Source organism: Moschus berezovskii, chromosome 23, assembly GCF_049115385.1.
Source record: "Moschus berezovskii isolate FMDL1 chromosome 23, NW_MosBer_1.0, whole genome shotgun sequence".
NCBI classification, from domain to species: Eukaryota; Metazoa; Chordata; class Mammalia; order Artiodactyla; family Moschidae; genus Moschus; species Moschus berezovskii.
The window spans coordinates 43,193,910-43,221,904 of NC_142482.1; the positions used below are offsets into that span (position 1 = coordinate 43,193,910).

The 27,995-nt window shown below is 39.3% G+C and overlaps 2 protein-coding genes across 2 annotated transcripts in view; both read left to right on the top strand.

Moving 5' to 3' along the window:
* SLC17A2 (solute carrier family 17 member 2) overlaps positions 1-20,346 on the top strand; it is a 40,993-nt gene extending 20,647 nt beyond the window's left edge. Inside the window, exons 4-14 of the mRNA XM_088831501.1 lie at positions 3,030-3,140; positions 4,401-4,615; positions 7,798-8,031; positions 8,115-8,202; positions 10,412-10,498; positions 11,656-11,774; positions 11,897-12,058; positions 12,551-12,683; positions 12,766-12,913; positions 14,236-14,326; positions 15,520-20,346. Of these exons, the coding sequence (XP_088687627.1) occupies positions 3,113-3,140; positions 4,401-4,615; positions 7,798-8,031; positions 8,115-8,202; positions 10,412-10,498; positions 11,656-11,774; positions 11,897-12,058; positions 12,551-12,683; positions 12,766-12,913; positions 14,236-14,326; positions 15,520-15,654 (1,440 nt within the window). The 5' untranslated portion in view covers positions 3,030-3,112 and the 3' untranslated portion in view covers positions 15,655-20,346. The remainder of the gene's footprint in view (positions 1-3,029; positions 3,141-4,400; positions 4,616-7,797; positions 8,032-8,114; positions 8,203-10,411; positions 10,499-11,655; positions 11,775-11,896; positions 12,059-12,550; positions 12,684-12,765; positions 12,914-14,235; positions 14,327-15,519) is intronic.
* Positions 1-27,995, top strand: part of H1-1 (H1.1 linker histone, cluster member) — a 263,156-nt gene that overhangs the window by 60,230 nt on the left and 174,931 nt on the right. The gene's annotated exons all lie outside the window — the stretch shown is intronic.

Genomic DNA, 27,995 nt, shown 5'->3' on the forward strand with positions numbered 1-27,995 from the left:
AACAATAGAATGGGAAAGATTAGAGACTCTTTAAGAAAATTAGAGATATCAAGGGAATATTTCATGCAAAGATGGGCACAATAAAGGACAGAAACAGTACAGGCCTAACAGAAGCAGAAGATATTAAGAAGAGGTGGCAAGAGTACACCAAAGAACTATACAAAAAAGATCTTCATCAGACAGATAACCATGATGGTGTGATCACTCACCTAGAGCCAGACATCCTGGAATACGAAGTCAAGTGGCCTTAAGAAGCATCACTATGAACAAAGCTAGTGGAGGTGATGGAATTTCAGTCGAGCTATTTCAAGTCCTAAAAGATGATGCTGTGAAAGTGCTGCACTCAATATGCCAGCAAATTTGGAAAACTCAGCAGTGGCCACAGGACTGGAAAAGGTCAGTTTTCATTCCAATCCCAAAGAAAGGCAATGCCTAAGAATCCTCAAACTACCGCACAGTTGTACTTATCTCACACACTAGTAAAGTAATGCTCAAAATTCTCCAAGTCAGGCTTCAGCAATATGTGAACCATGAACTCCCAGATGTTCAAGCTGGTTTTAGAAAAGGCAGAGGAACCAGAGATCAAATTGCCAACATCCACTGGATCATTGGAAAAGCAAGGGAGTTCCATTAAAACATCTACTTCTGCTTTATTGACTACACCAAAGTCCTTGACTATGTGGATCACAATAAACTGGAACATTCTTAAAGAGATGGGAATACTAGACCACTTTACCTGCTTCCTGAGAAATCTGTATGCAGGTCAAGAAGCAACAGTTAGAACCAGATATGGAGCAATGGACTGGTTCCAAATTGGGAAAGGAGTACTTCAAGGCTATATATTGTCACCCTGTTTATTTAACTTATATGCAGCAGCAGCAGAGTACATCGTGCGAAATGCTGGATTGGGTGAAGCACAAGCTGGAATCAAGATTGCCAGGAGAAATATCAGTAGCCTCAGATATGCAGATGATACCACCCTTATGGCAGAAAGTGAAGAGGAACTAAAAAGCCTCTTGATGAAAGTGAAACAGGAGAGTGAAAAGGTTGGCTTTAAACTCAACATTCAAAAAACTAAGATCATGGCATCTGGTCCCATCACTTCATGGCAAATAGATGGGGAAACAGTGGAAACAGTGACAGGGCTGATTTTGAGGAGGGCTCCAAAATCACTGCAGATGGTGACTACAGCCATGAAATTAAAAGATGTTTGCTCCTTGAAAGAAAGGCTATGACAAACCTAGACAGCATATTAAAAAGCAGAGATATTACTTGGCTGACAAATGTCCATCTAGTCAAAGCTATGGTTTTTCCAGTAGTCATGAATGGATGTGAGAGTTGCACTATAAAGAAAGCTGAGTGCCGAAGAGTTGCTGCTTTTGAAATGTGATGTTGGAGAAGACTCTTGAGAGTCCCTTGGACAGCAAGGAAATCCAATCAGTCCATTCTAAAGGAAATCAGTCCTGAATATTCGTTGGAAGGACTGATGCTGAGGCTGAAACTCCAATACTTTGGCCACCTGATTCAAAGAACTGACTCCTTGGAAAAGACCCTGATGCTGGGAAAGATTGAAGGTAGGAGGAGAAGGAGACTACAGAGGATGAGATGGTTGGATGACCTCACCGACTCAATGGACATGAGTTTGAGCAAACTCCAGGAGGTGGTGATGGACAGGGAAGCCTGGCGTGCTGCAGTCCATGGGGTCGCAAAGAGTCAGACACAACTGAACTGAACTGAATTGTTTGAAAAACCACTTGGTAAATATGGAAAATCATACGTGACCATGGTGTGTTCTGTAACCCTTAAAAGGCCATTGCTGTCACTTTTGTAAATCTGTTTCTCTCTCTTTGGGTGCTCATGTATCAACACAGACATAGTGCCTGCTTTGTACACTAGAGTACAGGCATTTCCTTAATGTTATGCAATATGTTCGAAAACATTTTTTAAGTAAAGTCCAGTACAAGAATCTATTAAAGTTGATTCATTAAACTCTTACGCTTAGGTTAATTTGTCTCCAATATTATGCTGTAATAACTAATACTACAAGTAATATTTTTCGACAAAATTCTTCATCTGTCTCTTTTATTATCATTTTTCATCCTATGAGCATAGATTATGAATATTCTTAAGGGTACAGATAAGTCTTGTTAAATTTATATGCAGAAAGAATGCAAAGCTTTGAATGATGCTATGTAAGTATGATACATGTGTTTGTGAGGTCATGGATGCTTCGGTTTAGGAAAGGCTGCAAAACTGATAATGTTCTTAGAATAAGGATTGTATGGAAAAGAAATAAATGTATGAATCCCCTGAAGATCAGTGTATAAATATCAAATTAAATGTGTCCAATTTGAAGTCATGAATTCTTTTTGCCTGTCAAATAGCTGAATTTATTTGTAATTGTATTAGAAAGCCCTCATTCAATATGATTTTACAGGTGATTTGAAGAACTTTTCAGCCCAGCAAGGTGTTCCAACTATTTTAGCAAAGATAAGAATAAGCATTTTAAGGTGTTACAGATTACAGTAATGTATATCTGTTACACAATGTCGTTCTTCATGTTCAAAGAAGACACCTTTGAGTGAATGTTGTTCTGTTTGTACAGAAAGGACAGAAACATGGTCAGTTGGAAATTTCCTCCTCATGCTCTTGAGCTTAATTTAGCTTTCATGTCTTCTGACCTGCCTCAAGCCATAATACTTCTTACCTTTGCATGCTTCTCTGTGATTTGCAATTTTCTCATTCAATTCTTGCAGCACCACTCAGAAATGAGACTTATTTTTATTGGACAGGAAATGGATAGTTAGAGAATTTAAATGACTAGCTCTAAATCATTTCGCTAGAACTCACAGTCAGATTTTCTTATAAAAATCAAGTCCTCTGTAAGCATGACAATAAGGAAGTGTACTGCAAAATATAAATCATAGAGCTGTGTTGGATCACAATTTTCACTGATGCTGGGAGAAGGCAGCATCAACATGAAAAAATTGTTTGTGTGTCTTGTTTTGGATTGTTGTTCTTCCCCATAGATAAAAGCCTGTCGTGGTAAAAGAGATTCAGGGCAGAGGGAATCTCCACCACAAGGTGTGGTACCATTTCCCAGAGGAGCCAAATGGATGAGAAGACTTCCACCAGGAAAAGTAAAGCCACATCTCTTATTCTCAGCCTAATTATGGAAGAGTAGAAGCTTATTTCCAGTGTTCTTTACTCAACCTTGCTCTCCTTTCTCCTCCTTTTTCCATCAAGCCTCCTCACTGTGAAGACTGTCTCAGTGTAATATTGGACCAGCTCCAGCCTCTCATCCAGTTACCTACTGCTTTTCCCTTAGGGAGCACTGAGTTATCTGTGAGAAAGTAGGTCAAATGATCAATAAATCCTTGGACACAAGGAATGAAATGAGTCCTTAAAATGTCATTTTAAACAAACCCCCTCACCCTTGTATGAATTCCTGCTGTAACATCCTTGCCCAGGAGCTATTTCCTCTGAGTGTGGAAACCTCCATTAATAGGGAAATAATTCTTTTGCAGGCAACCCATCCTATCCCTGAGCCTATTTGGCCATTAAAAATGCTTTCTTCCAGTATATTTTATCTGTTTCTTTACAAGTTCTCTTTCTATTTCTCTTTAGTCCCAGTTCCCCAAATATGCAGAGAAATATTTTAATCTTTCATTCGCGTGGAAACCCTTTCAATGTTGGCCCATTGTTCCGCTATGTGGAGACTTTAAACATAAGTTGCTCTTATAATAGGACAACTTGTCTAGTACCATATCACCTACAAACAGTAAAAATGGTTCCCCATATTAGCTCTTTTAAAGCTGAGTATATGGGAAGGCAGAGTTTAGTGACATACATCAAAAATATTTCCAAGTGAAAATTACACTGAGGAGTTAGTGGATGTGCTCATTTATGCGCTCTCAGGTATTTTAAAAGAGAACCCTTGGGTATATGATTTGCTTAACTCAAAGCAGCTCTCTATGTATAAACTTTCAAGCTTTATGGTAAATGTATATACAAAATGGATGAGACCCCAGACTTGAGGCTGGGAGACTCAGGTTCTGTGACTGACTCTTCCTTATCTTCTCCATTCACTTTATTTTGGAACACTGTGACATAAATACCTTCATTTAGTTTGTTCTATATTTCCATGTGCTACCCACACCTCTGAAGAAGGCCTTGCTTGATTGTAAGAATCCTCTGAAAAAGGATCTTACTTGATTGTAAGATCTCTGATTTATTATCTTGAAATCAATGAAAGATTATGTCAAAGGAGGGTTGTAGTCATGGTTATTTGAGTGAGAAAAAATGGTGAAACTGCATAATATCATCTGAAGTTTTCTCAGATTTAGCAGTGAGAGAAGTGGGAAAAGCCAATAACTGCAGATATCTGTGTTATTCTTTAGGTCCTGAATTCTGTTCATTACGCTATGGACTGGCTCTCATCATGCACTTCTCAAACTTCACCATGATAACCCAGCGTGTGAGTCTGAGCATTGCAATCATTGCCATGGTGAATAGCACTCAGCAGCCTGGTTTATTCAATAACTCCACAGAAAGACCTCTTGCATTCACCTTCAATCACTCCAACAGAACCATCAAGGAATTTAATACAGCAGAAGTAAGTATAATGGAGAACAAGGCTCTTTGTTGAGAGGGAAAACCCAGTTTGAAAAGAGGACTTGGATCTTGATTCTGTGGTGTACAGAACATGAATTATCAATAACAAACTAAAAATTTCTGTAATTATTTTTCTCTGAGATACTGCTTACCTCTCTGATTAGTCTTTCAATGAGATTATTATGATTACAAGGTTGTGGGTGTGACTATTGGAAAAAGTTGTGGATGCTCCTAGGAAGGAACAGATTACTGGATATCTTTGATGAAAAACTAGGCACTGTCTCAGTACACTTTTCTGCCTGATTCTAAGCAGTTCTCTGTACCTTTTATTATCTTTGAGCCATTTTACAACTCTAAGTTCTTTGTATTAACAGTAATAAAATGATTCTTGCCCATAGCTCTGAAAATGAATTTTGTCTTGTGGAAAATCAATTGATACTCTCTTCCACTTGCCTTTCAGTTGAATAAGTCAGTTTTGCCATACATTTAGCAACTATTTCAGCATTACTTCCTGCTTATAAGTATGTAGTTCCTTGAATTCTCCTTTGGACCAGTTGTATCATCTTACCAATTCCTTCATTAGCCAGTGAGTTAAATAAAATATCACCTGTTCATCTTATATTTATATGAGAATAATCATTATACCCCATTTAAATATTTTCCTTTAAACTATCATTTACTGTACATTTCTAAATGTACAGTAAAATCATCCTCTAATTTTATGATTTTGTTACCTTCAGTTCGGTTCAGTTCTGTTCAGTCACTCAGTTGTGTCCAACTCTTTGCGACGCCATGAATCACAGCACGCCAGGCCTCCCTGTCCATCACCAACTCCCGGAATTCACTCAAACTCATGTCCGTCAAGTCGGTGATGCCATCCAGCCGTCTCATTCTTTGTCGTCCCCTTCTCCTCCTGCCCCCAATCCCTCCCAGCATCAGAGTCTTTTCCAATGAATCAACTCTTCACGTGAGGTGGCCAAAGTATTGGAGTTTCAGCTTTAGCATCAGGCCTTCCAATGAACACCCAGGATTGATCTCCTATAGAATGGACTGGTTGGATCTCCTTGCAGTCCAAGGGACTCTCAAGAGTCTTCTCCAACACCACAGTTCAAAAGCATAATTCTTCGGCGATCAGCTTTCTTCACAGTCCAATTCTCACATCCATACATGACCACAGGAAAAACCATAGCCTTGACTAGACGGACCTTTGTTGGCAAAGTAATGTCTCTGCTTTTTAATATGCTATCTAGGTTGGTCATAACTTTCCTTCCAAGGAGTAAGCTTCTTTTAATTTCAGGGCTGCAATCAGCATCCCCAGTGATTTTGGAGCCCCCAAAATAAAGTCTTGCACTGTTTCCACTGTTTCTCCGTCTATTTCCCATGAAGTGATGGGACCAGATGCCATGATCTTTGTTTTCTGAATGTTGAGCTTCAAGCCAACTTTTTCACTCTCCTCTTTCATTTTCATCAAGAGGCTTTTTGGTTCCTCTTCACTTTCTGCCATAAGGGTGGTGTCATCTGCATATCTGAGGTTATTGATATTTCTCCCAGCAATCCTGATTCCAGCTTGTGCTTCTTCCAGCTCAGTGTTCCTCATGATGTACTCTGCATATAAGTTAAATAAGCAGGGTGACAATATACAACCTTGATGTACTCCTTTTCCTATTTGGAACCAGTCTGTTGTTTCATATCCAGTTCTAACTGTTGCTTCCTGACCTGCATACAGGTTTCTCAAGGGGCAGGTCAGGTGGTCTGGGATTCCCATCTCTTTCAGAATTTTCCACAGTTTATTGTGATCCACACAGTCAAAGGCTTTGGCATAGTCAATGAAGCAAAAACAGATGTTTCTCTGGAACTCTCTTGCTTTCTCCATGATCCAGCGGATGTTGGCAATTTGATCTCTGGTGCCTCTGCCTTTTCTAAAGCTTGAACCTTGGAGCCAGCTTATTTATAATGACCTCTCTGCCTCAAATCTTTCTTCCATTATTCATTCTACATATTCACACTCCTGTGCATAAGAATCCAGGATACCTTCAAGTTGCCAACTCCTCTCTTGAAATGCTGCACTTCTACAGAACCTGGCCCGCTTCTCGGCACACTCATGTCTGCTCTCAGTGGCTCAGGAACAGTCTTTGCTCTGGCAAGTCAGAGTCCCGGTTAGCTTCTAATCATTGTGTCTCATTCCAAATGCTTCAAGTCCACTTTTGCTGTATTTCTTCAATGACAATGAGTTTTCCTATTTCTCTTTATACAAATCATAGTCATTCTACAAAGAATGGTTCAAGTACTTCTTCCTTCCTGGGACCTTCCCAAATTGTTCTTCCCTCTTCTCAAAGTCCCTGTTTTACTGCTGTTCATCCTCAAGCTTGAATTCGGACATGAATCATGTATCTTGCTTTATTTATAGTTATTTTATATTTTGTATTTTACATTTTGATTTTATACCATGGTGCCATGTATCTAGTGGCTACCAAAAATTATTTATTGGGTTATATCAGAAGAGAAATGTGGTCTTATTAATGTGTAATATGTGTTTTAGGAAGTCAGTTCTGCTAGGATAGACCATGATTCTTAAATTTGATTTTAGGGACTGACTTTGATAAGCATTCAGTAAAGATGTGTTTTGAAATTTTTTGAAATGAGAATCAGCATGTCACCCAAATTATTTACTAGAACCAAAATAGTTAAAAGGAGATCTTTCACTATATTTAATTTACATCTTCTTATCATCTACCTATATAATCATTTCTTTATCACTTTTCCTCTTCATTTAGTCTATTTTGTCTCCATGTAAGAGAATCAATTTAGGAATATAATGGGTTGTTTGGAAAAGTTGGAATATTTAAGTTTAGGTAAAAATGGAGAAAAACCAAAATTAATATTATATAGGAGGGCCAGAATCCAGGTCGCACAGTGGTAAAGAATCTTCCTGCCAATGCAGAAGGCACAAGAGACACAGATTTGATCCCTGGGTCGGGAAGATCCCCTGGAGTAGGAAATGGAAACTGCTCCAGTATTCTTGCCTGGGAAGGCCCATGGACAAAGGAGACTGGCAGGCTACTGTCCATGGGGTCACAAAGAGTCGGACACAACTGAGTACAGGCAGCTCTGGCTATAAATTAGATTGTTTATAAAATAAATTCTTAGTAAAGAATTTTCCTCCCCCTCTCTCCAATCCCCCAGGTCTCTGTATATGAATGGAGTCCAGAAACTCAGGGTATCATCTTTAGCTCCATCAACTACGGGATAATACTAACTCTGATCCCAAGTGGCTACTTAGCGGGGATATTTGGAGCAAAACAGATGCTTGGTGCTGGTTTGCTGGTCTCCTCCCTTCTCACCCTCTTTACACCACTGACTGCTGACTTTGGAGTGATTCTGGTTATTGTGATTCGGACAGTCCAGGGCATGGCTCAGGTAACCAGTTACTTTCTCATTCTGTGTGGAATACAGGTTCCTGAATTCTACTGGAGACCGAGTCTTTCTAATTGTCATTTCAGGGTATGGCATGGACAGGTCAGTTTACAATTTGGGCAAAATGGGCTCCCCCACTTGAACGAAGCAAGCTCACCAGCATTGCGGGATCAGGTAAGGATGCATGTATGGATCACAACTTTGTAATCTGCTTCACCCTACCGCATCTTTCCTTCTATGCCTAGGTTGATTTGGGGGACAGGGAGAAAAGTGCTTTAAAAAAAAATTCAACAATGTAAGACGGTCACACACCAAATAAGATAAATATACCTGTGCTGGAAAGTCACTAAGACTTCAGACAGAAAAGACCATTGTGAGCATTGTGAGGGCAGTCAGAAAAGCATTGTAGGGAAAAGTTTAGAACTTTAAGAGTTTGCGTAAGTGGAAAAAATCAAGTTAACTGTATAAACACCATGTTAGCGAAGATATGCAAATGAGAATTAAGACCATCAGTGGTAAAGAGATAAATCAGGCTTGAAAGTAGAGTTTAAAGAGTGCAGTTTTCTGACCTCTTTACTCTTCTAAGCTAATAGTCACAACAACCCTTTGATGACTATTTTAAACTCTCATTTTACACAGGAGGGAATTAAAGTATGCAAAGATTAACTAAATTGCCCAGAGCCTAAGAGCCAGCAGGTGGTAGAGCTGAGGTTTACGCCCTGGCAGTTTGGTACCAGAGTGCACACTCTGGATCACCATGGTACAGTGCCCTTCTGAGTGTGTAATCATACTGAGGACTAACTTCATCATTGCTCTTTGCCTTATACTTGAAGAACAGAACTGAGGGTCATAAAGCCTCTCACTCCCGGTCCAGTGCGTGGCTGCATCCTGCAGATTTTTACGAAAAAAACAACCCTCCTGTATTCTGCCTCTTTCTGGTGTAGTTATCATCTCTTCTAACTGTGAATATTCCCAGTTGGTCTTTCGCCTCTTTGTTTCCTTCAAACCTCCCTTTCCATCAAGCCAAGTTATCTCCTTAAAGCATAGACGGGACATTTTTGCTAATTTGCCTGGGAATCTTCAATGTATTCCTCCACTTTACAGATAAAGATGTTATTAAACGGATATAAAGTGTTGCGGTTCATGGGGTCGCAAAGAGTCGGACACGACTGAGCGACCGAACTGAACTGAAAGGTGCTTTACTTATGGTTTCCTCCTGCCTTCCCACTCAAATTCCTCTGTAAGCAAGGCTCAGGTCACACTACGTACTAAGTGCACTTAAAGTCTCTCTTTTTCTACTAAAATTCCATCCACCCTACTGCTTAGGGTGTGTAAACAATTTGTTGATTTTATCATCAATTTTAATTTTCTCCTCATGTTTCTCCTCATTTCTCCTATAGTTTCATAGAAAATTATAGTTTTACTATCATATTTATATTTCACATTTTTCCCCAAAATTTCATATCGGGACCCATTGAAGGGGTCATAAAATCAATTCAGTAGGTCAAAACCAGTGTTTCAAAATAAAAATGAATAGAATAAAGTAGAAAACTTTGGAGTGAATTGCACACGGTAAGGCTAAGTATTGATTCATGAAACTTTTGTTTGAAGTGTGTGTGTTTGTATTTGTGTATATACTGTGTTGGGGCTTCCCTGGTGGCTCAGAGGTTAAAGCGTCTGCCTCCAATCCGGGAGACCCGGGTTCGATCCCTGGGTCGGGAAGATCCCCTGGAGAAGGAAACGGTAACCCACTCCAGTATTCTTGCCTGGAGAATCCCATGGACAGAGAAGCCTGGTAGGCTACAGTCCACCGGGTCGCAAAGAGTCGGACACGACTGAGCGACGGAACGGAACGGATATACTGTGTTGCCATGTAAAATACATTTCTAATTGTGAGTCTCTGAAAAATACGTTCAGACTCAAAGGTCTACAGTGTATTACAATTTAATAGTGAATTTTGTTCATGTTCTCTGGGCTGAAATCTCCTTGAGGTCAAGGACTTTATCTTATTAGTTTTTGTAAGACTTTCCTTTTCTGTTGCGGATCTCATATTGCCCCTGCCAGAATGTAACTCTAATTATAAAGAAATATTGTGGGCTATGTTTACAGAGAGTTTCTATGACAAATGGGATTTGGATTTGGTCATGTTGGTGTTAAAGGAGCCATTGAAGCGTCAGGTGGCATATCACTGTGATATATTAATTCTAATTATTTTCCATGACTTTACTGAGGGAGATCTGTGAGCTGGAATAAAGTCTGTCATTACCCAGTAATTCTAAATCTGCCACCTCACTGTTGGGATAACATCCAGGGAAGTCATTCAACCATTGCTATTTTCCTCAGTTTTTTTTTTTTTTTTTTTCCCAATCTCTCTTCTCTTCAGGGGCAGCATTTGGGTCCTTCATCATTCTCTGTGTGGGGGGACTAATCTCCCAGGCCTTGGGCTGGCCTTTTATCTTCTACATTTTTGGTGAGTCACTTTCTCTTAAATCCTAACATCTCTACTTACCAGTCATTTGTTTTCATGCTTACATCACCCATGACCCATATTCTTTCCATTTGAGAGAAAATGCATCTTTATGGTGCTGACTTCTGAGAAATCAAGAGTGCAACTTTACACACTCACCCCAGGCTTCTTAGAATCTCTGCCGCCACATCTGAAATGCCGTGTTTAATTGCCGCATGTGGTTAAGATGTCAAAGCTGGTAAAGCACATTTTCAATTTGTCTTCATATTTTGCTATAATTATTATTTCTGCAAAGGTACCCTTAACCTATTCTCTACCAAGTGAATCTTGCTAAGTTCAAATTAAATGTCCCCTTCCATATGGGGATTTCCAAATCTTATCCCATCAGATTCTTTCTGTCCTTTGTGATGGTTACTGATAATTTCTTTTCTAGGCTGTGTTGGCATGTGATTATTTATTTCCCCTTTTTTGTCTCCACTAGTCTGTGAGATGACTGAGGCAAAAAATCTATTCCATAATTTTTTCATCACTTTGGTACTATCACAATGCCTAACCTATAGCTTTACAAATAAAAGAATGGATAAATCCGGGAATTTAAAGAACATTAATCCACAGAGTCTTTAAAATAGGATTTTTTCAAGTGACAAATCTCAGCAATGAGACAAGTTTCTATCTTTTTGTTTTAATTAATCGGTATCATTCAGTATGGTTCTGGCTAGGATGGCTTTCTCATTAATGATACTACTCCCAAGTCATTTTGGTCCACACATGTTAATCAGGTACTGTTAAGAAATATTTTTCTGGAAATCCATAATGGATATAGCATTTGAATATGATAACACTATCTTTTGCAAATGTGTTGGAAATTTTTCCTTGCCACACCAATTTTATGCATCCGCTGGAGTCTGAAGAGTAATTAATTAGCTATACAAAGGTATGCCATGTTCCTGCTTTCTCCAGAGGGCTCTGACATTGTCAAATGGCTTCTACATTTAGTCAAAAGGAGATTTGTAGGTGGGTTAAAATGAAAAATGGTAAAATTTAGGTCCTTATGGTGAAATAACCATGAATTAACATGTGTGTTTTGGGGGGAGATATGCTACTTCAGAGGAAACTCCCTTCCCCCAGCTCACAAAACTAACTGGGTCCCGGCTTCCCAGGTAGCATTGGCTGTGTCTGCTGTTTCCTGTGGTTCACAGTGATTTACGATGACCCCTTGCATCACCCATGCATAAGCATCAGGGAAAAGGAACACATCGTGTCTTCACTGGCTCAACAGGTACCAAGCAACCCTTCTACTTGTGGACTATTCAGAGACCTCCAGGGTAGGGTGTGGGGCTCTCAGGAGAGGCACCCTCTGACCTGTTCTAATAGCCATGTTGATTAGATGTTTCCTTTCAGTCCAGTTCTCCTAGACGATCTGTCCCCATAAAGTCTATGGTCAGATGCCTACCACTTTGGGCCATTTTCACGGGGTTTTTCAGCCATTTCTGGTTATGCACCATAATCATAACATACCTACCAACGTATATCAGTTCTGTGCTCCGTGTCAACATCAGAGACGTGAGTATGCTTCCTGTACTTTTATGAACATATTAATCATAAAAGGAGAAATAGTTCTCTGCTGCCTACTACATTTTGGCTTTGCATATAATCACTCTTTTAACCCTCACAATGATTGAGAGGTTTTGTAATGATTCCCATTGCACAGCTGTATAAATGAGGACATGTAGAGGAAGAAGACTTCCCTGGATTACACAATTACTCAGTGATTGAGCTACTGCAGTGTCTGTGTTCTTAACCACTATGCAACATTGCCATGCTAGCTGATGCTTCAATTTCCTTTAGAAATGAATTGTGCTCTTCTCTGGAGACCAGTATAATGCAAGTGCTGGCCATTTTACCTGAGACAGTGCTCTTGTAGAAAATGATGCCAATTTCTTTAAAACTCAAGAGTGTTAGGAGGGTGGGCTAATGGTTTGTCTGTGTCACTAATAAAATCTGTTGCCATATGTACCTCTGTTACTACTCACTCTATACATTTCCCTCCTTCAGAGTGGGGTTCTATCCTCCCTGCCTTTTATTGCTGCTGCAAGTTGTACAATTCTTGGAGGTCAGTTGGCAGATTTCCTCCTGTCCAGGAATCTTCTTAGATTAATCACTGTCCGAAAACTCTTTTCATCCTTAGGTAAGTCTAGACAAAACTCAGTTAACAAATCCCTTTTCCACACATGGTCAGAGGTTCTTGACAGTGTGTCCCCATTGCCCAGGGCTCCTCCTTCCATCACTATGTGCTGTGGCCCTCCCTTTTGTGGCTTCCAGTTACACAACAACCATTATTTTGCTGATACTTATTCCTGGGACCAGCAACCTGTGTGATTCTGGATTCATCATCAACACCTTAGATGTTGCCCCCCGGTAAGATCTTTATCTGTTTGTCCCCTTCCCCAGGCCTATCTGGAGGTTTAGACTCGGTCTTTTTGTAACTCCTTCTTGTTGTTGACATGCACAAATTGATGGCAGAGTACTAACAAATAGCCAGAAATGTCAGTATGCGGCCATGACTTAAGGCATTTTTAGAACAATGGTGCCCAATCTTGGCTGATAACATTTAGGTGAAAAACTTCCCTAGCTTCCCCACTTGAGACTGGACTGTGTGTTCTAGGAAAGGACCCATGTTGTGTTTTGGAAAAGCTTCCAAAGTGTTGATTATTTTAGCATATATATATATATATGCTTGCCATGAGCCAAACCCTATTTAAAGGACTTCTCACGTATCAACCCCCCTGATAGCTCAGTTGGTAAAGAATCTGCCTGCAATGCAGGAGACCTCTGTTCACTTCCTGGGTCTAGAAGATCTGCTGGAGAAGGGATAGACTACTCACTCCAGTATTCTTGGACTTCCCTTGTCACTCACCTGGTAAAGAATCCATCCACAATGTGGGAGACCTGCATTCGATCCCTGGGTTGGGAAGATCCCCTGGAGAAGGGAAAGGCTACCCACTCCAGTATTATGGCCTGGAGAATTCCATGGACCATATAGTACATGGGGCTGTGAAAACTCTGACACGACTGAATGACTTTCACTTTCACTTTCATATATCAACACATCTGATCTACTCAATTACATGTCTTATTGGTATCTTCACTTTATAAGAGATATAGATGATAGAGGCACAAGAAATGTAAGTGAGATGCCTGAGGTCATGCAAAGGCAGAGCAGGATTTGGACCCAAGTCATCTCTCCAGAGTCTGTTGTCTCATCCACTGCTCTAACTGCCACCATACTAAGACACTGGGGTGGGAACCTGGGCTTCTGGGAGATAGAATTGTTTCCTAGCTGTTGAGTTGGTGTGGTGGCTTCCCAGGTGGTGCAGTGGTAAGGAATTCGCCTGCCAATGCAGGAGATGCAGGAGACTCAGGTTCAATCCCTGGGTTGGGAAGATCCCCTGAAGTAGGAAATGGCAACCCACTGTAGGATTCTTGCCTGGGAAATCCCATGGACAGAGGAGTCTGGTGGGCTACAGTCCATGGGGTCCCAAAGAGTTGGATGTTGAGTTGGTAGATAAATGATTTCAGGATTTGCAAACTGATATGCCTGAGCTGTGTTGAAGTGAACAAAAAATCTTCAGTAGTCTAAATGACTTTGCTATTAGAACTGAACTGCATTAGTGTTGAGTTACTGAAAAGACATAGGCAGCTTTCTATATAAAATCATCTATAAAATCATCTCTCCACAGATATGCAAGTTTCCTCATGGGAATCTCAAGGGGATTTGGGCTCATTGCAGGAATCATCTCTTCCACTGCCACTGGATTCCTTATCAGTCAGGTTGGGCCAGTTTATTGAATATCTGCAAGTGGCAGGTATTGTTTTAGGCACTGGGGACTCACAGCTGGGCCCCTGTTCTCAAGGACTATGTGATCTGATGGGGAAAATCAACATGGATATCAACACAATTATTCTGTTTGTAGGGGACTCTAAGTCAGACACTGGTAAGTCAGATTTCCCAGGGAAAGAGAAGTATAAGCTGAATTTCTAAAAAATGAATAGATATTAGATTGATGAAAATGGGCAGTTCGGGCAGAGAAAATAGCACAGGTGATTTCCTAGAGGAAAAAAAGAATGAAACAGCTCTTATGACTAGAGTGAATGATACATGTCAAGGATAAGAGTCACAGGGGTGAAAAGGGAAAGTTATGAAGAGTCTGTTCATATTAACCCCAATTTCTAAAAAAAAAATTAAGAAATGGAAACACAAAGGGTCCCAAGACCAGCTTAAAGAGAGTTTAAATCATGGGTGAAACGAATAGCTGTGAAACGAAGCAGGGAGGATGGCCCATGAGGCTTGCTCAGTACCAAGTGTGGGCTGGTAGGGAATATGGAAAGGCAGAACCAGGCTGGGATGGCAGGATAGGCATGAGTCAACTTACCAAAAACAAAAACAAAAAAATCATTTTAATACATCTCTAGGTGACCTATTTTCAGGTTACTTTTTGACCAAATTGCTAGGGATACACTGTGACTATAATGCCAGAAATAAACTATGACTTACAAGGGTTTCAAGAGGAAACTCATACAGTCAGACCAAATATGACTCACATCATATTGAGGTGTCCATTCAGGGGGTTATTGCGATTGATGTCAACAGCCAAAAACAGAAGAGTGATGATCTTCAAACTATTATTTTAGGCATAATTTAAATGAGTAATACAATATTTTCAAGCCTCTAGATCCAGATTTCTAGAAAAATATTAGTATAGGTTGATTTGGGGGGGCTTAAAGAAAGATTCATTCCAAGTCAGAACCCAGTGTGCTCTTTAGCATCCTCTTGTTTCCAACAGTTTCACCAAACTTTCTTTGAGAATTCAAGATGTTAAGTGGTTATTGCATATCATTCCCTAGATTCTTATGATCAGTGTTGCAATATACAAAATGAAGTCTTTCTGGAACTGACGGAGAAGCAACTCTGAGACATAATTCTGATTTTTGGTTGTTGTTGTTGTTTGTTTGTTTGCCTCCAGGATTCTGTGTCTGGTTGGAGGAATGTATTTTTCCTAGCTGCTGCTGTCAACATGTTTGGCCTGGTTTTTTACCTCACATTTGGACAAGCAGAAATCCAGCACTGGGCCAAAGAAAGGACTCTCACCCGTCTCTGAGGATATAGTTGCAAACTTAAATGTAGTACTTTGCATTAACTTTTCAACATTTTTTTACTTATTGTTATTCTTGGCCATAGACTTGGCAGTTCTCAATTTTGGTTGCATGTTCAATTTCCCTGGGGAGTCTCTAAAACATCCAGGTGAATGGGATCTACTCCAGAGATTCTGAATGAATTGGTCTGGGGTAGAGCCCAGATATCACTAGTTTTTAGACACTACCCAGTATTTGTAACACACACCCAGGGTTGACAACTGCTGGGAAAACCTGAAACATCAATCCTGTTGTCTTTAAATTTTCCTTTTTGGAAAGAACTAGAAAAATAAAAATCTGTGAGAAAATAATCACTGATAAGTACCTTCATGGGGGTTATTATAGGTGCAGAAAATATCTACTATATGCATAATTGTATGTTATATAGCTCAGCGCAGAATATAATTTTAAGGCTGTAATCCACAGAATTAACATTTTTATTGTTTTTATACATTGAGAAATATGGATGTTTATTTATGTGGTTACATTCTATTAAAAATTCACATGCTAAAATTAAATGGGTCATTTTAAAATTATTTATACTAGGATTATTTCCATCAGGCAAAATAGATATTTACTCATCCTATTTCCAGGAGATTAACAACCAGGAAATGACAAGGAGATTAAATTAGATTAGCTAAAGATCATAGGAGAGAGCAGATAGAATTGGAAAACCTATAATGTAAAAAGAATGAATGTGAAGGGAGGCAATGTGGTAACTTTTAGAAGAGATAATGAGATAGTTTAGTCCATAGAGTGAAAATTGGAGGAAGACAACAGAGACATTTTCAAATGAAATGAAGGTTTAAATGAAAGAGAAGAAACCTAAATACATAAGATGTAAGAAATCATAGAACAATATCACACACCAGAGAAATTCTTTTCAGGATTAAAAAAGATCATTTGACCTTTTTTAGAGTTTCCTTATTTTCTTAAGAGTCTCAGATAATCATCATCAACCCCAATAGGAATTAATTCTGACTTCTAGTACTTAAAACACATCCTCTAGACTGTCTCTACACAAAGAGCTGATATCGGTTTTGCTACAGCTATCCTAGAGGAGAAATTCTTAGCATGTTTAGAAGCCAAGTAGAACCACAGGGACTAGAACCTTGGGCTAATTTAGAAGATAATGAGAATCTCCTAATACAAATCAATAGATATTTTGGAGCTACAGCTTTAAAGGAAATTGATTGCCAGGCTCTGAGGGTGATGCTGAGATGAGATCACTCTGACTCTGTCTTCTGGGTATTTACAGTTTAGAGAGGAAGGAGAGTTTGTAGTAAACCAAAAGAAGGATAAAAAAGAGGAGTAGTATAATGGATGGGCAAATTGAACACAGGAGAAAAAGAGAAAAAACCTAGACTACCCAATAGGCAAATGTTTTGAACAGGGACTTCATAAAAGAAAAATTCAAGTGGTCTATGAATGTATAAAATGGCCCTCAACTTCCTTAGACTTTTGAGAAATGAATATCAAAACCACAGTAAGATCCCACTACATGCTTAACAGAAAGGGAAAAATAAAAAAAATGGAAAACAGCAAACCCTGGCAAAATGTGAAGCAACTGGAACTCTCACACCCTATGACTGTGAGTATAAAAGAAATCGGGAAAAGTTTGTTGGTGATATCTCCTAAAGCTAAATTTAGACATTCCAATGATTTAGACATTTCACTTAGAAATGTACACAGATATTTGGAAAAAGATGTACAACAATGTTCATAGGAGCACTATTTATAATAGCCCAACAGCAAACAACTTAATTGTCAAGAGAAAGATGATTAAAAAATTATGGTCTATTCCTACAGCAATGAGAATAAATAGACCACAATATGCAACACCATGGACAGATCTCATAAACACATTTTAAGTGAAACAGACAAAAGTTACCTTCTTTTAGGAGTTTAAATAGTTTGGGGGAGAATGGATACACATATATGTATGGCTGAGTCCCTTAGCTGTTCACCTGAAACTATCATAACATTGTTAATCAGCTATAACCCAATATAAAATAATAAGTTAGTAAAAAGGGAGGAGTACTCAGTAGGGAGTAGTAGTAAGAATCTAAAACAAAGTTTAACTAGAGTTTTGTTTTTAAAAACAGACAAAACTAATTATTAAAAATCAAGGTGAGGATTCCCCTTGGGTAGGAGAGGGAAAGGGGCACTTCAGGGAGGGTCCTGTGGTACTGGTAATAATCCATTACTTGGGTGCTAGTCACCTGGGTGTTTTTGCTTTGTGAAAAGTGTACATTTATGATTTGTTCATTTTTATGTGTATAAAAAGTAAAACATTTGCTTACACTCCATGTTTCATCCACTTCAAAGTTTCTCTTCTCTCTTCAGCTTAGGTCTGACAGACACCTGGGAAGGAGCCCTGGTCTCTACTTTCCCATTCTTCCTGATCCTCTGCTTCCTCCTCCTTTGCCTGACCCACCAGCAGCATAGCAGGAGGCAGCAGGGCAGTCTCTGTTGTCAGCTTCTGGATTAAATTCTAAGTTCTTAAACAGCAAAATGAGTGAGCTCAGGATTCCCAAGAAACCCTATCCCTGGAAGCATCAGTCTTTGGAGGTAAAGGTAAGAACAACAATCGCTCAGCATTTCTAGGCTTTCTGAGAACCTGCTATGATTATTCCTGAAAAATAACATCTGTGTGTCAGAGACACTTCAGTTATCTTTCTCCATTAGATGGTCTGAGCAGTTACCCTCCACATTTCCAAAGGTCTTCAGAATGGATGCACTGTGGTTGATAGGAAGTATCTCTAATCCATCTTCCCCATCCCAAAGAGTTATTTCTAACATTAACAATTCTTTTCTAATATTCATTTCTGTAAATTAATTTGCTTTTCTCAAAAATCATATTGCTATCTATTGAATGAGATGATCTGCTTATCTTTGATTATTAAATATTATACATTAATATAGTTCTTAATGTTGAGCCAACTGTTTCTTGAGTATTCTTTTGATAGACCACAGAATTTGATTCACTGATGGTTTCTTCAGGACTTCTGCTGCTTTATTGGTACATGGCATTGGCTCTGGATGCATGAGTGTCATGTCTAGATATGGGGCTTATGCTGATTTCAAAACAAGAAAGGAGAACTTTCCTTATTCCCCAATACCCTGAAAGAATTAACTAGAATGGAAATTTTATTATTGTTATTATTATCTGAAGGCTTGAAAGCATTGGTTTATAATTATGTAGGCTTAAATCCCATGGAAAGAGGAGCCTAGAAGGCTACAGTCCATGGGGTCACAAGAGTCGGACACAACAGTGACTAAACCACCACCAAAGCTACTTTGAGAAGAATTCTTTGATAAGAGTCTTTGTTTCCTTCGTGTTATGGGCCTATTAAAGGGCTCTATATTTTCTTCCATCAGTTTTGACAACTTAAGATATCTTGGAAGGTCATCCATTTTATACATAATTTAAATTATATTTGCAAAATATTCCAGTGTTTTATCAATTGTCATTTTATAATATATTCATGTTTTTCTACAGCTGAGGTTTGAGCTTCTTTTATACCTCTGACATGATGCCTGTGTGCTTTCTTTCTGCTTCTTCATTAGACCACTTAGTGATTTATTTATTTCAAAGAGAATTTGTCTCTTATTTTTTAATATGTTAGCCTTATCTTTTGTCATTTTTGCTTCCCGTTTCCCTTTGTTTTACTTATAAATTTTGTTTTGACTATTTTTATTTAAATGAAACAATTTAAGGCATAGAGGAAGACTTTAAGTCCTCTTGTGTGGGAAGATTACATTTTGCTGTGTTGTGCCCCCAGATTTATTGTTACCTTAATGCTCTGTTTCTCAAGTTAATAACCTATGGAGTAAAAGGTGAATAATGTCTCAGCGCTACTCACTGGTACACTGATAAATCTGAATGTCTCACCTAAGTACAGTGCCTTGGCTTCATTGCCATTCTCTGAAATTTTGTTCTAACTTGTTGCAGTTAATATACTAGTGTCGCATTAAGTACTTTGCATACGAGAATTGCATTCTATTGGATGTCATTGTTATTTGAACTTAATTCAAGGGTCACTAGGGTGAGGCAAGCCAGGTGCCAGGGAGGCACTCTTTCTCAGGCTCATTTTGTGCAAGCACAGACTTGGCATATGAGAGTGAGTATCTCCTTAAGTTTGCGCCATGGGCACCTCTTGCTTACCTTAGCCTAGCCCTAGCCATTATTTATTTTTCATGAACCCACCCCCTGCATGTACTTCTTCTGAATATATTTCAGTGGAGATATTTTAAAACAGTACTTGAATAATCATGAGTCCCAAAATAGTGAATAATTTCTTTTTTTTCCTTTTTTAAAAAAATTTTTATTTATTTATTTAAATTTATTTATTTTAATTGGAGGCGAATTACTTTACATTATTGTATTGGTTTTGCCATACATTGACATGAATCTGCCCTGGGTGTACATGTGTTCCCCATCTTGAACGCCCCTCCCACCTCCCTCCCCATCCCATCCCTCTGGGTCATCCCAGTACACCAGCCCCGAGCATCCTGTATCATGTGTTGAACCTGGACTGGCGATTTGTTTCACATATGATAGTATACATGTTTCAATGCCGTTCTCCCAAATCATTCCACCCTTGCCCTCTCCCACAGAGTCCAAAAGACTGTTCTATACATCTGTGTCTCTTTTGCTGTCTCGTATACAAGATTATCGTTATCATCTTTCTAAATTTCATATATATGCATTAGTGTACTGTATTGGTGTTTTTCTTTCTGGATAACTTCACTCTGTATAATAGGCTCCAGTTTCATCCACCTCATTAGAACTGATTCAAATGTATTCTTTTAATTGCTGAGTAATACTCCATTGTGTATATGTACCACAGCTTTCTTATCCATTCGTCTGCAGTTGGATATCTAGGTTGCTTCCATGTCCTGGCTATTATAAACAGTACTGCGATGAACATTGGAGTACATGTGTCTCTTTCAATTCTGGTTTCCTTGGTGTGTATGCCCAGGAGTGCGATTGCTGGGTCGTATGGCAGTTCTATTTCCAGTTTTTTAAGGAATCTCCACACTGTTCTCCATAGTGGTTGTACTAGTTTGCATTCCCACCAACAGTATAAGAGGGTTCTCTTTTCTCCACACCCTCTCCAGCATTTATTGCTTGTAGACTTTTGGATAGCAGTCATTCTGACTGGTGTGAAATGGTATCTCATTGTAGTTTTGATTTGCATTTCTCTGATTATGAGTGATGTTGAGCATGTTTTCATCTCTTTGTTAGCCATCTGTATGTCTTTTCTGGAGAAATGTCTGTTTAGTTCTTTGGCCCATTTTTTGATTGGGCCATTTATTTTTCTGGAATTGAGCTGCAGGAGCTGCTTATATATTTTTGAGATTAATTCTTTGTCAGTTACTTCATTTGCTATTATTTTCTCCCATTCTGAAGGCTGTCTTTTCACCTTGCTTATAGTTTCCTTTGCTGTGCAGAGCTTTTGATTTTAATTAGGTCCCATTTGTTTATTTTTGCTTTTATTTCCAATATTCTGGGAGGTGGGTCATGGAGGATCCTGCTGTGATTTATGTCAGAGAGTGTTTTGCCTATGCTCTCCTCTAGGAGTTTTATAGTTTCTGGTCTTACATTTAGATCTTTAATCCATTTTGAGTTTATTTTTGTGTATGGTGTTAGGGAATGTTCTAGTTTCATTCTTTTACAAGTGGTTGACCAGTTTTCCCAGCACCACTTGTTAAAGAGACTGTCTTTTCTCCATTGAATATTCTTGCCTCCTTTGTCAAAGATAAGGTGTCCATAGGTGCGTGGATTTATTTCTAGGCTTTCTATTTTGTTCCATTGATCTATATTTCTGTCTTTATGCCAGTACCATACTGTCTTGATACTGTGGCTTTGTAGTAGAGCCTGAACTCCAGCAGGTTGATTCCCCCAGTTCCATTCTTCTTTCTCAAGATTGCTTTGGCTATTTGAGGTTTTTTGTATTTCCATACAAATTGTGAAATTATTTGTTCTAGCTCTGTGAAAAACACCGCTGGTAGCTTGATAGGGATTGCATTGAACCTATAAATTACTTTGGGTAATATATTCATTTTCACAATGTTTATTCTTCCAATCCATGAACACGGTATATTTCTCCATCTATTAGTGTCCTCTCTGATTTCTTTCACCAGTGTTTTATAGTTTTTTATATATAGGTCTTTTGTTTCTTTAGATATATTCCTAAGTATTTTATTATTTTCATTGCAACGGTGAATGGAATTGTTTCCTTGATTTCTCTTTCTATTTTCTCATTATTAGTATATAGGAATGCAAGGGATTTTTGTGTGTTGATTTTTTATCCTGCAACTTTACTATATTCATTGATTAGCTCTAGTAATTTTCTGGTAGAGTCTTTAGGGTTTTCTGTGTAGGGGATCATGTCATCTGCAAACAGTGAGAGTTTTACTTCTTCTTTTCCAATTTGGATTCCTTTTATCTCTTTTTCTGGTCTGACTGCTGTGGCCAAAACTTCCAAAACTATGTTGAATAGTAGTGGTAAGAGTGGGCACCCTTGTTTTGTTCCTGACTTTAGGGGAAATGCTTTCAATTTTTCACTATTGAGGATAATGTTTGCTGTGGGTTTGTCATATATAGCTTTTATTATGTTGAGGAATGTTCCTTCTATTCCTGCCTTCTGGAGGGTTTTTATCATAAATGGATGTTGAATTTTGTCAAAGGCTTTCTCTACATCTATTGAGATAATCATATAGTTTTTATTTTTCATTTTGTTAATGTGGTGTATTACATTGATTGATTTGCAGATATTGAAGAATCCTTGCATCCCTGGGATAAAGCCCACTTGGTCATGATATATGATCCTTTTAATGTGTTGTTGGATTGCTAGAATTTTGTTAAGGATTTTTGCATCTATGTTCATCAGTGATATTGGCCTGTAGTTCTCTTTTTTTGTGGCATCTTTATCAGGTTTTGGTATTAGGGTGATGGTGGCCTCATAGAATGAGTTTGGAAGTTTACCTTCCTCTGCAATTTTCTGGAAGAGTTTGAGTAGGATAGGTGTTAGCTCTTCTCTAAATTTTTGGTAGAATTCAGCTGTGAAGCCGTCTGGACCTGGGCTTTTGTTTGCTGGAAGATTTCTGATTACAGTTTCAATTTCCGTGCTTGTGATGGGTCTGTTCAGATTTTCTATTTCTTCCTGGTTCAGTTGTGGAAAGTTGTACTTTTCTAAGAATTTGTCCGTTTCTTCCAAGTTGTCCATTTTATTGCCATATAATTGCTGATAGTAGTCTCTTATGATCCTTTATATTTCTGTGTTGTCTGTTGTGAACTTTCCATTTTCATTTCTAATTTTATTAATTTGGTTTTTCTCCCTTTGTTTCTTGATGAGTCTGGCTAGTGGTTTGTCAATTTTATTTACCCTCTCAAAGAACCAGCTTTTGGCTTTGTTGATTTTTGCTATGGTATCTTTTGTTTCTTTTGCATTTATTTCTGCCCTAATTTTTAAAATTTCTTTCCTTCTACTAACCCTGGGGTTCTTCATTTCTTCCTTTTCTAGTTGCTTTAGGTGTAGAGTTAGGTTATTTAGTTGACTTTTTTCTTGTTTATTGAGGTATGCCTATATTGCTATGAACCTTCCCCTTAGCACTGCTTTTACAGTGTCCCACAGGTTTTGGGTTGTTGTGTTTTCATTTTCATTCATTTCTATGCCTATTTTGGTTTCTTTTTTGATTTCTTCTATGATTTGTTGGTTATTCAACAGAGTGTTGTTCAGCCTCCATATGTTGGAATTTTAAATCATTTTTCTCCTGTAATTGAGATCTAGTCTTACTGCATTGTGGTCAGAAAAGATGCTTGGAATGGTTTCAGTTTTTTTTAATTTACCAAGGCTAGATTTATGGCCCAGGATGTGATCTATCCTGGAGAAGTTTCCATATGCGCTTGAGAAGAAGGTGAAATTCATTGTTTTGGGGTGAAATGTCCTATAGATAACAATTAGGTCTAACTGGTCTATTGTACCATTTAACGTTTGTGTTTCCTTGTTAATTTTCTATTTAGTTGATCTATCCATAGGTGTGAGTAGGGTATTAAAGTCTCCCACTATTATTGTGTTATTGTTAATTTCCCCTTTCATACTTGTTAGCATTTGTCTTACATATTGTGGTGCTCCTATGTTGGGTGCATATATATTTATACTTGTTATACCTTCTTCTTGGATTGATCCTTTGATCATTATGTAGTGTCCTTCTTTGTCTCTTTTCACAGCCTTTGTTTTAAAGTCTATTTTATCTGATTTGAGTATTGCTACTCCTGCTTTCTTTTGGTCTCTATTTGCATGGAATATCTTTTTCCAGCTCTTCACTTTCAATCTGTATGTGTCCCTCATTTCAAGGTGGGTCTCTTGTAGACAACATATATAGGGGTCTTGTTTTTGTATCCATTCAGCCAGTCTTTATCTTTTGGTTGGGGCATTCAACCCATTTACATTTAAGGTGATTATTGATAAGTATGATCCCGTTGCCATTTACTTTATTGTTTTGGGTTTGAGTTTATACACTCTTTCTGTGTTTCCTTTCTAGAGAAGGTCCTTTAGCACTTGTTGGAGAGCTGGATTGGTGATGCTGAATTCTCTCAGCTTTTGCTTGTCTGTAAAGCTTTTGATTTCTCCTTCATATTTGAATGAGATCCTTGCTGGGTACAGTAATCTGGGCTGTAGGTTATTTTCTTTCAACACTTTAAGTATGCCCTGCCATTCCCTCCTGGCCTGAAGAGTTTCTATTGAAAGATCAGCTGTTATCCTTATGGGGATCCCCTTGTGTGTTATTTGTTGCTTTTCCCTTGCTGCTTATAATATTTGTTCTTTGTGTTTGATCTTTGTTAATTTGATTAATATGTGTCTTGGGGTATTTCACCTTGGGTTTATCCTGTTTGGGACTCTCTGGGTTTCTTGGACTTGGGTGATTATTTCCTTCCCCATTTTAGGGAAATTTTCAACTCTTATCTCAAGTATTTTCTCATGGACTTTTTTTTTGTCTTCTTCTGGGACTCCTATGATTCAGATGTTGGGGCGTTTAACATTGTCCCAGAGGTCTCTGAGATTGTCCTCATTTCTTTTAATTCGTTTTTCTTTTTTCCTCTGTGTTTCATTTATTTCTACCATTCTATCTTCTAACTCACTTATTCTATCTTCTGCCTCCGTTATTCTACTGTTGGTTCCCTCCAGAGTATTTTTTATCTCATCTGTTGCATTATCCACTGTATATTGACTCTTTTTTATTTCTTCTAGATCCTTATTAAACCTTTCTTGCATCTTCTCGATCCTTGTCTCCAGGTTATTTATCTTTAACTCCAATTTGTTTTCAAGATTTTGGATCATTTTCACTATCATTATTCAGAATTCTTTATCAGGTAGGTTCCCTATCTCTTCCTCTTTTGTTTGGGTTGGTGGGCATTTATCCTGTTCCTTTATTTGATGGGTATTTCTCTGCCTCTTTATCTTGCTTATATTGCTGTGTTTGAGGTGGCCTTTCCATCTTCTGGCAGTTTGTGGAGTTCTCTTTATTGGGGAGTTTCCTCGCTGTGGATGAGGTTGGACAGGTGGCTTGTCAAGTTTCCCTGGTTAGGGAAGCTTGTGTCGGTGTTCTGGTGGGTGGATCTGGATTTCTTCTCTCTGGAGTGCAATGAAATGTCCAGTAATGAATTATGAGATGTCAATGGGTTTGGAGTGACTTTGGGCAGCCTGTGTATTGAAGCTCAGGGCTATGTTCCTGTGTTGCTGGAGAATTTGCATGGTATGTCTTGCTCTGGAACTTGTTGACCCTTGGGTGGTGCTTGGTTTCAGTGTAGGTATGGAGGCATTTGATGAGCTCCTATCAATTATTGTTCCCTGGAGTCAGGAGTTCTCTGGTGTTCTCAGGATTTGGACTTAAGTCTCCTGCCTCTGGTTTTCAGTCTTATCCTTGCAGTAGCCTCAAGACTTCACCTGTCACTTCCAAGGTGGTTCCCTCTGTTGTAGCTTCTTCTGTTTGCTGATCTCTTCAGTGTCTAATTTCTGCCCTGACACTAGGGGGCGGTGATTGACACTTTTTAAGGCTCACTTGTTCAGTAGTGCTGTGGGGAGGGAGGAACACTGAAGAAAAATATCACTGGCGTCTGTGGGGAGTGCTCACAGTGTCTCAGCCACACTGGATTTACCACCACTCACGGTGTGTGTGCTGTCCCAGTTTACACTGCACAGGCTCTAGGTTGCCCTGATGGGAACTGTCTGAGGCTGGCGCTGGGCTGCACGCACATCCCAGGTCTAAGCCACTCAGTTCCAGCTACTCAGGTACTCCACAAGGGCGCAGACTTGGTTGGGCCTGCATTTTGTTCCCTTCCCCAGTCCGAGCAGTTCAGGTGACCAGGTGTTTGGCGAGCGTGGTCACTGTGACTTATCACCTGCCGCTTGGTTTTCTGGGTGTACAACCAGCGCACCTTCTCAGGTGGATGTCGACTGTCCAGAATCCCAAGAAGTCTTGGTTAGCAATGAAACCTGCTTGCAGTTTGGTATCGGATGCCTCTCTGGAGCCGCGATTGCCCCCTTCCGGCTCTGGCTGCCCTCCCCTGCCTGTCTCGGTGGGGAATGGGCCATCTGCAGCCAGCTAGCTCTGCTCAGTCCTTTGTTCTGTGAGCAGGTCTGGTGGCATCTTAGGTTAGGGCTTTTCACCTTTTCACGGGGTAGCTATCCCACAGTCTGCTTTGCTATCTCCAGTTCTCTCAGATTGCCCTCGTGGCATTCAGGCCTGGTCCTCACTCTAAGCAATGCAGCTGGTGCCTCCCTGCCCAGCCCCCACTTGCTAGTGGTGGATGTGGGCCTCTGCACTGCTTCTCCACTGGGAGTTACCTTTGGGCGCGTAATCTGTGGGTTTTAATTATTTCTTTCTTTTTCCTCCTGGTTATGTTGCCCTCTGAGGTTCCAAGGCTCGCCACAGACTTGCCAGTGAGAGTGTTTCCTGGTGTTTGGAAATTTCTCTCTTTTTTTATGCCTCCCTTCCTGGGACAGAACTCCGTCCCTACCTCTTTTGTCTCTCTTTTTATCTTTTATGTTTTTTCCTACCTCTTTTCGAAGACAATGGGCTGCTTTTCTGGGTGCCTGATGTCCTCTGCCGGCATTCAGAAGTTGTTTTGTGAAATTTACTCAGCATTCAAATGTTCTTTTGATGAATTTGTGGGGGAGAGGGTGGTGTCCCCGTCCTATTCCTCCGCCATCTTCCTCCCTCCCCCCTAATTTCTTTTTTCATAGGAATACTATCATTATGGAACCTTAATACCTTAAAATATTAACTTAGCCAGTATTGACTTCCTTCAAATCTTTTCTTGTGTCTAATATAATAATGAAGTCTGATCAGCCAGCTAACTTTTGTAGGAGAGGTATATTTAGACTCAGTGGTATAAGATTCTATCTTTAACCTGAATTCCATACTTTGACCAAGATGTTAATCACTTCCAATTGATGTTGCCTTGATCACTTCATGGGAAAAACAGTGAAAACAGTGTCAGACTTTATTTTTTTGGGCTCCAAAATCACTGCGGATGCTGATTGCAGCCATGAAATTAAAAGACGCTTACTCCTTGGAAGGAAAGTTATGACCAACCTAGATAGTATATTAAAAAGCAGAGACATTACTTCGCCAACAAAGGTCTGTCTAGTCGAGGCTATGGTTTTTCCCGTGGTCATGTATGGATGTGAGAGTTGGACTGTGAAGAAAGCTGATCACCGAAGAATTGATGCTTTTGAACTGTGGTGTTGGAGAAGACTCTTGAGAGTCTCTTGGACTGCAAGGAGATCCAACCAGTCCATTCTAAAGGAGATGTTCATTGGAAGGACTGATGCTAAAGCTGAAACTGCAGTACTTTGGCCACCTCATGCGACGAGTTGACTCACTGGAAAAGACTCTGATGCTGGGAAAGATTGGGGGCAGGAGGAGAAGGGGACGACAGAGAATGAGATGGCTGGATGGCATCACCGACTTGATGGGCATGAGTTTGAGTGAATTCCGGGAGTTGGTGATGGACAGGGAGGCCTGGCGTGCTGTGATTCATGGGGTTGCGGAGAATCGGACACGACTGAGCGACTGAACTGAACTGAACTGAACTGAACATTATGAATGATTTGCTTTTCATCTAGTGGTATTAGAGTTTTCTTCAATTTTGCTTTAATTAGTGATTCTTCTCTGTTTGTTTAAAATCCTTTATCTATTTATCAATATGCTAGAACCTTATGTCTGTCTTCTAATTTCTGCTGACTTTTATCCTTGGATCTTTTACTTTGTTTCCTCCATGGAATTCTTAGTG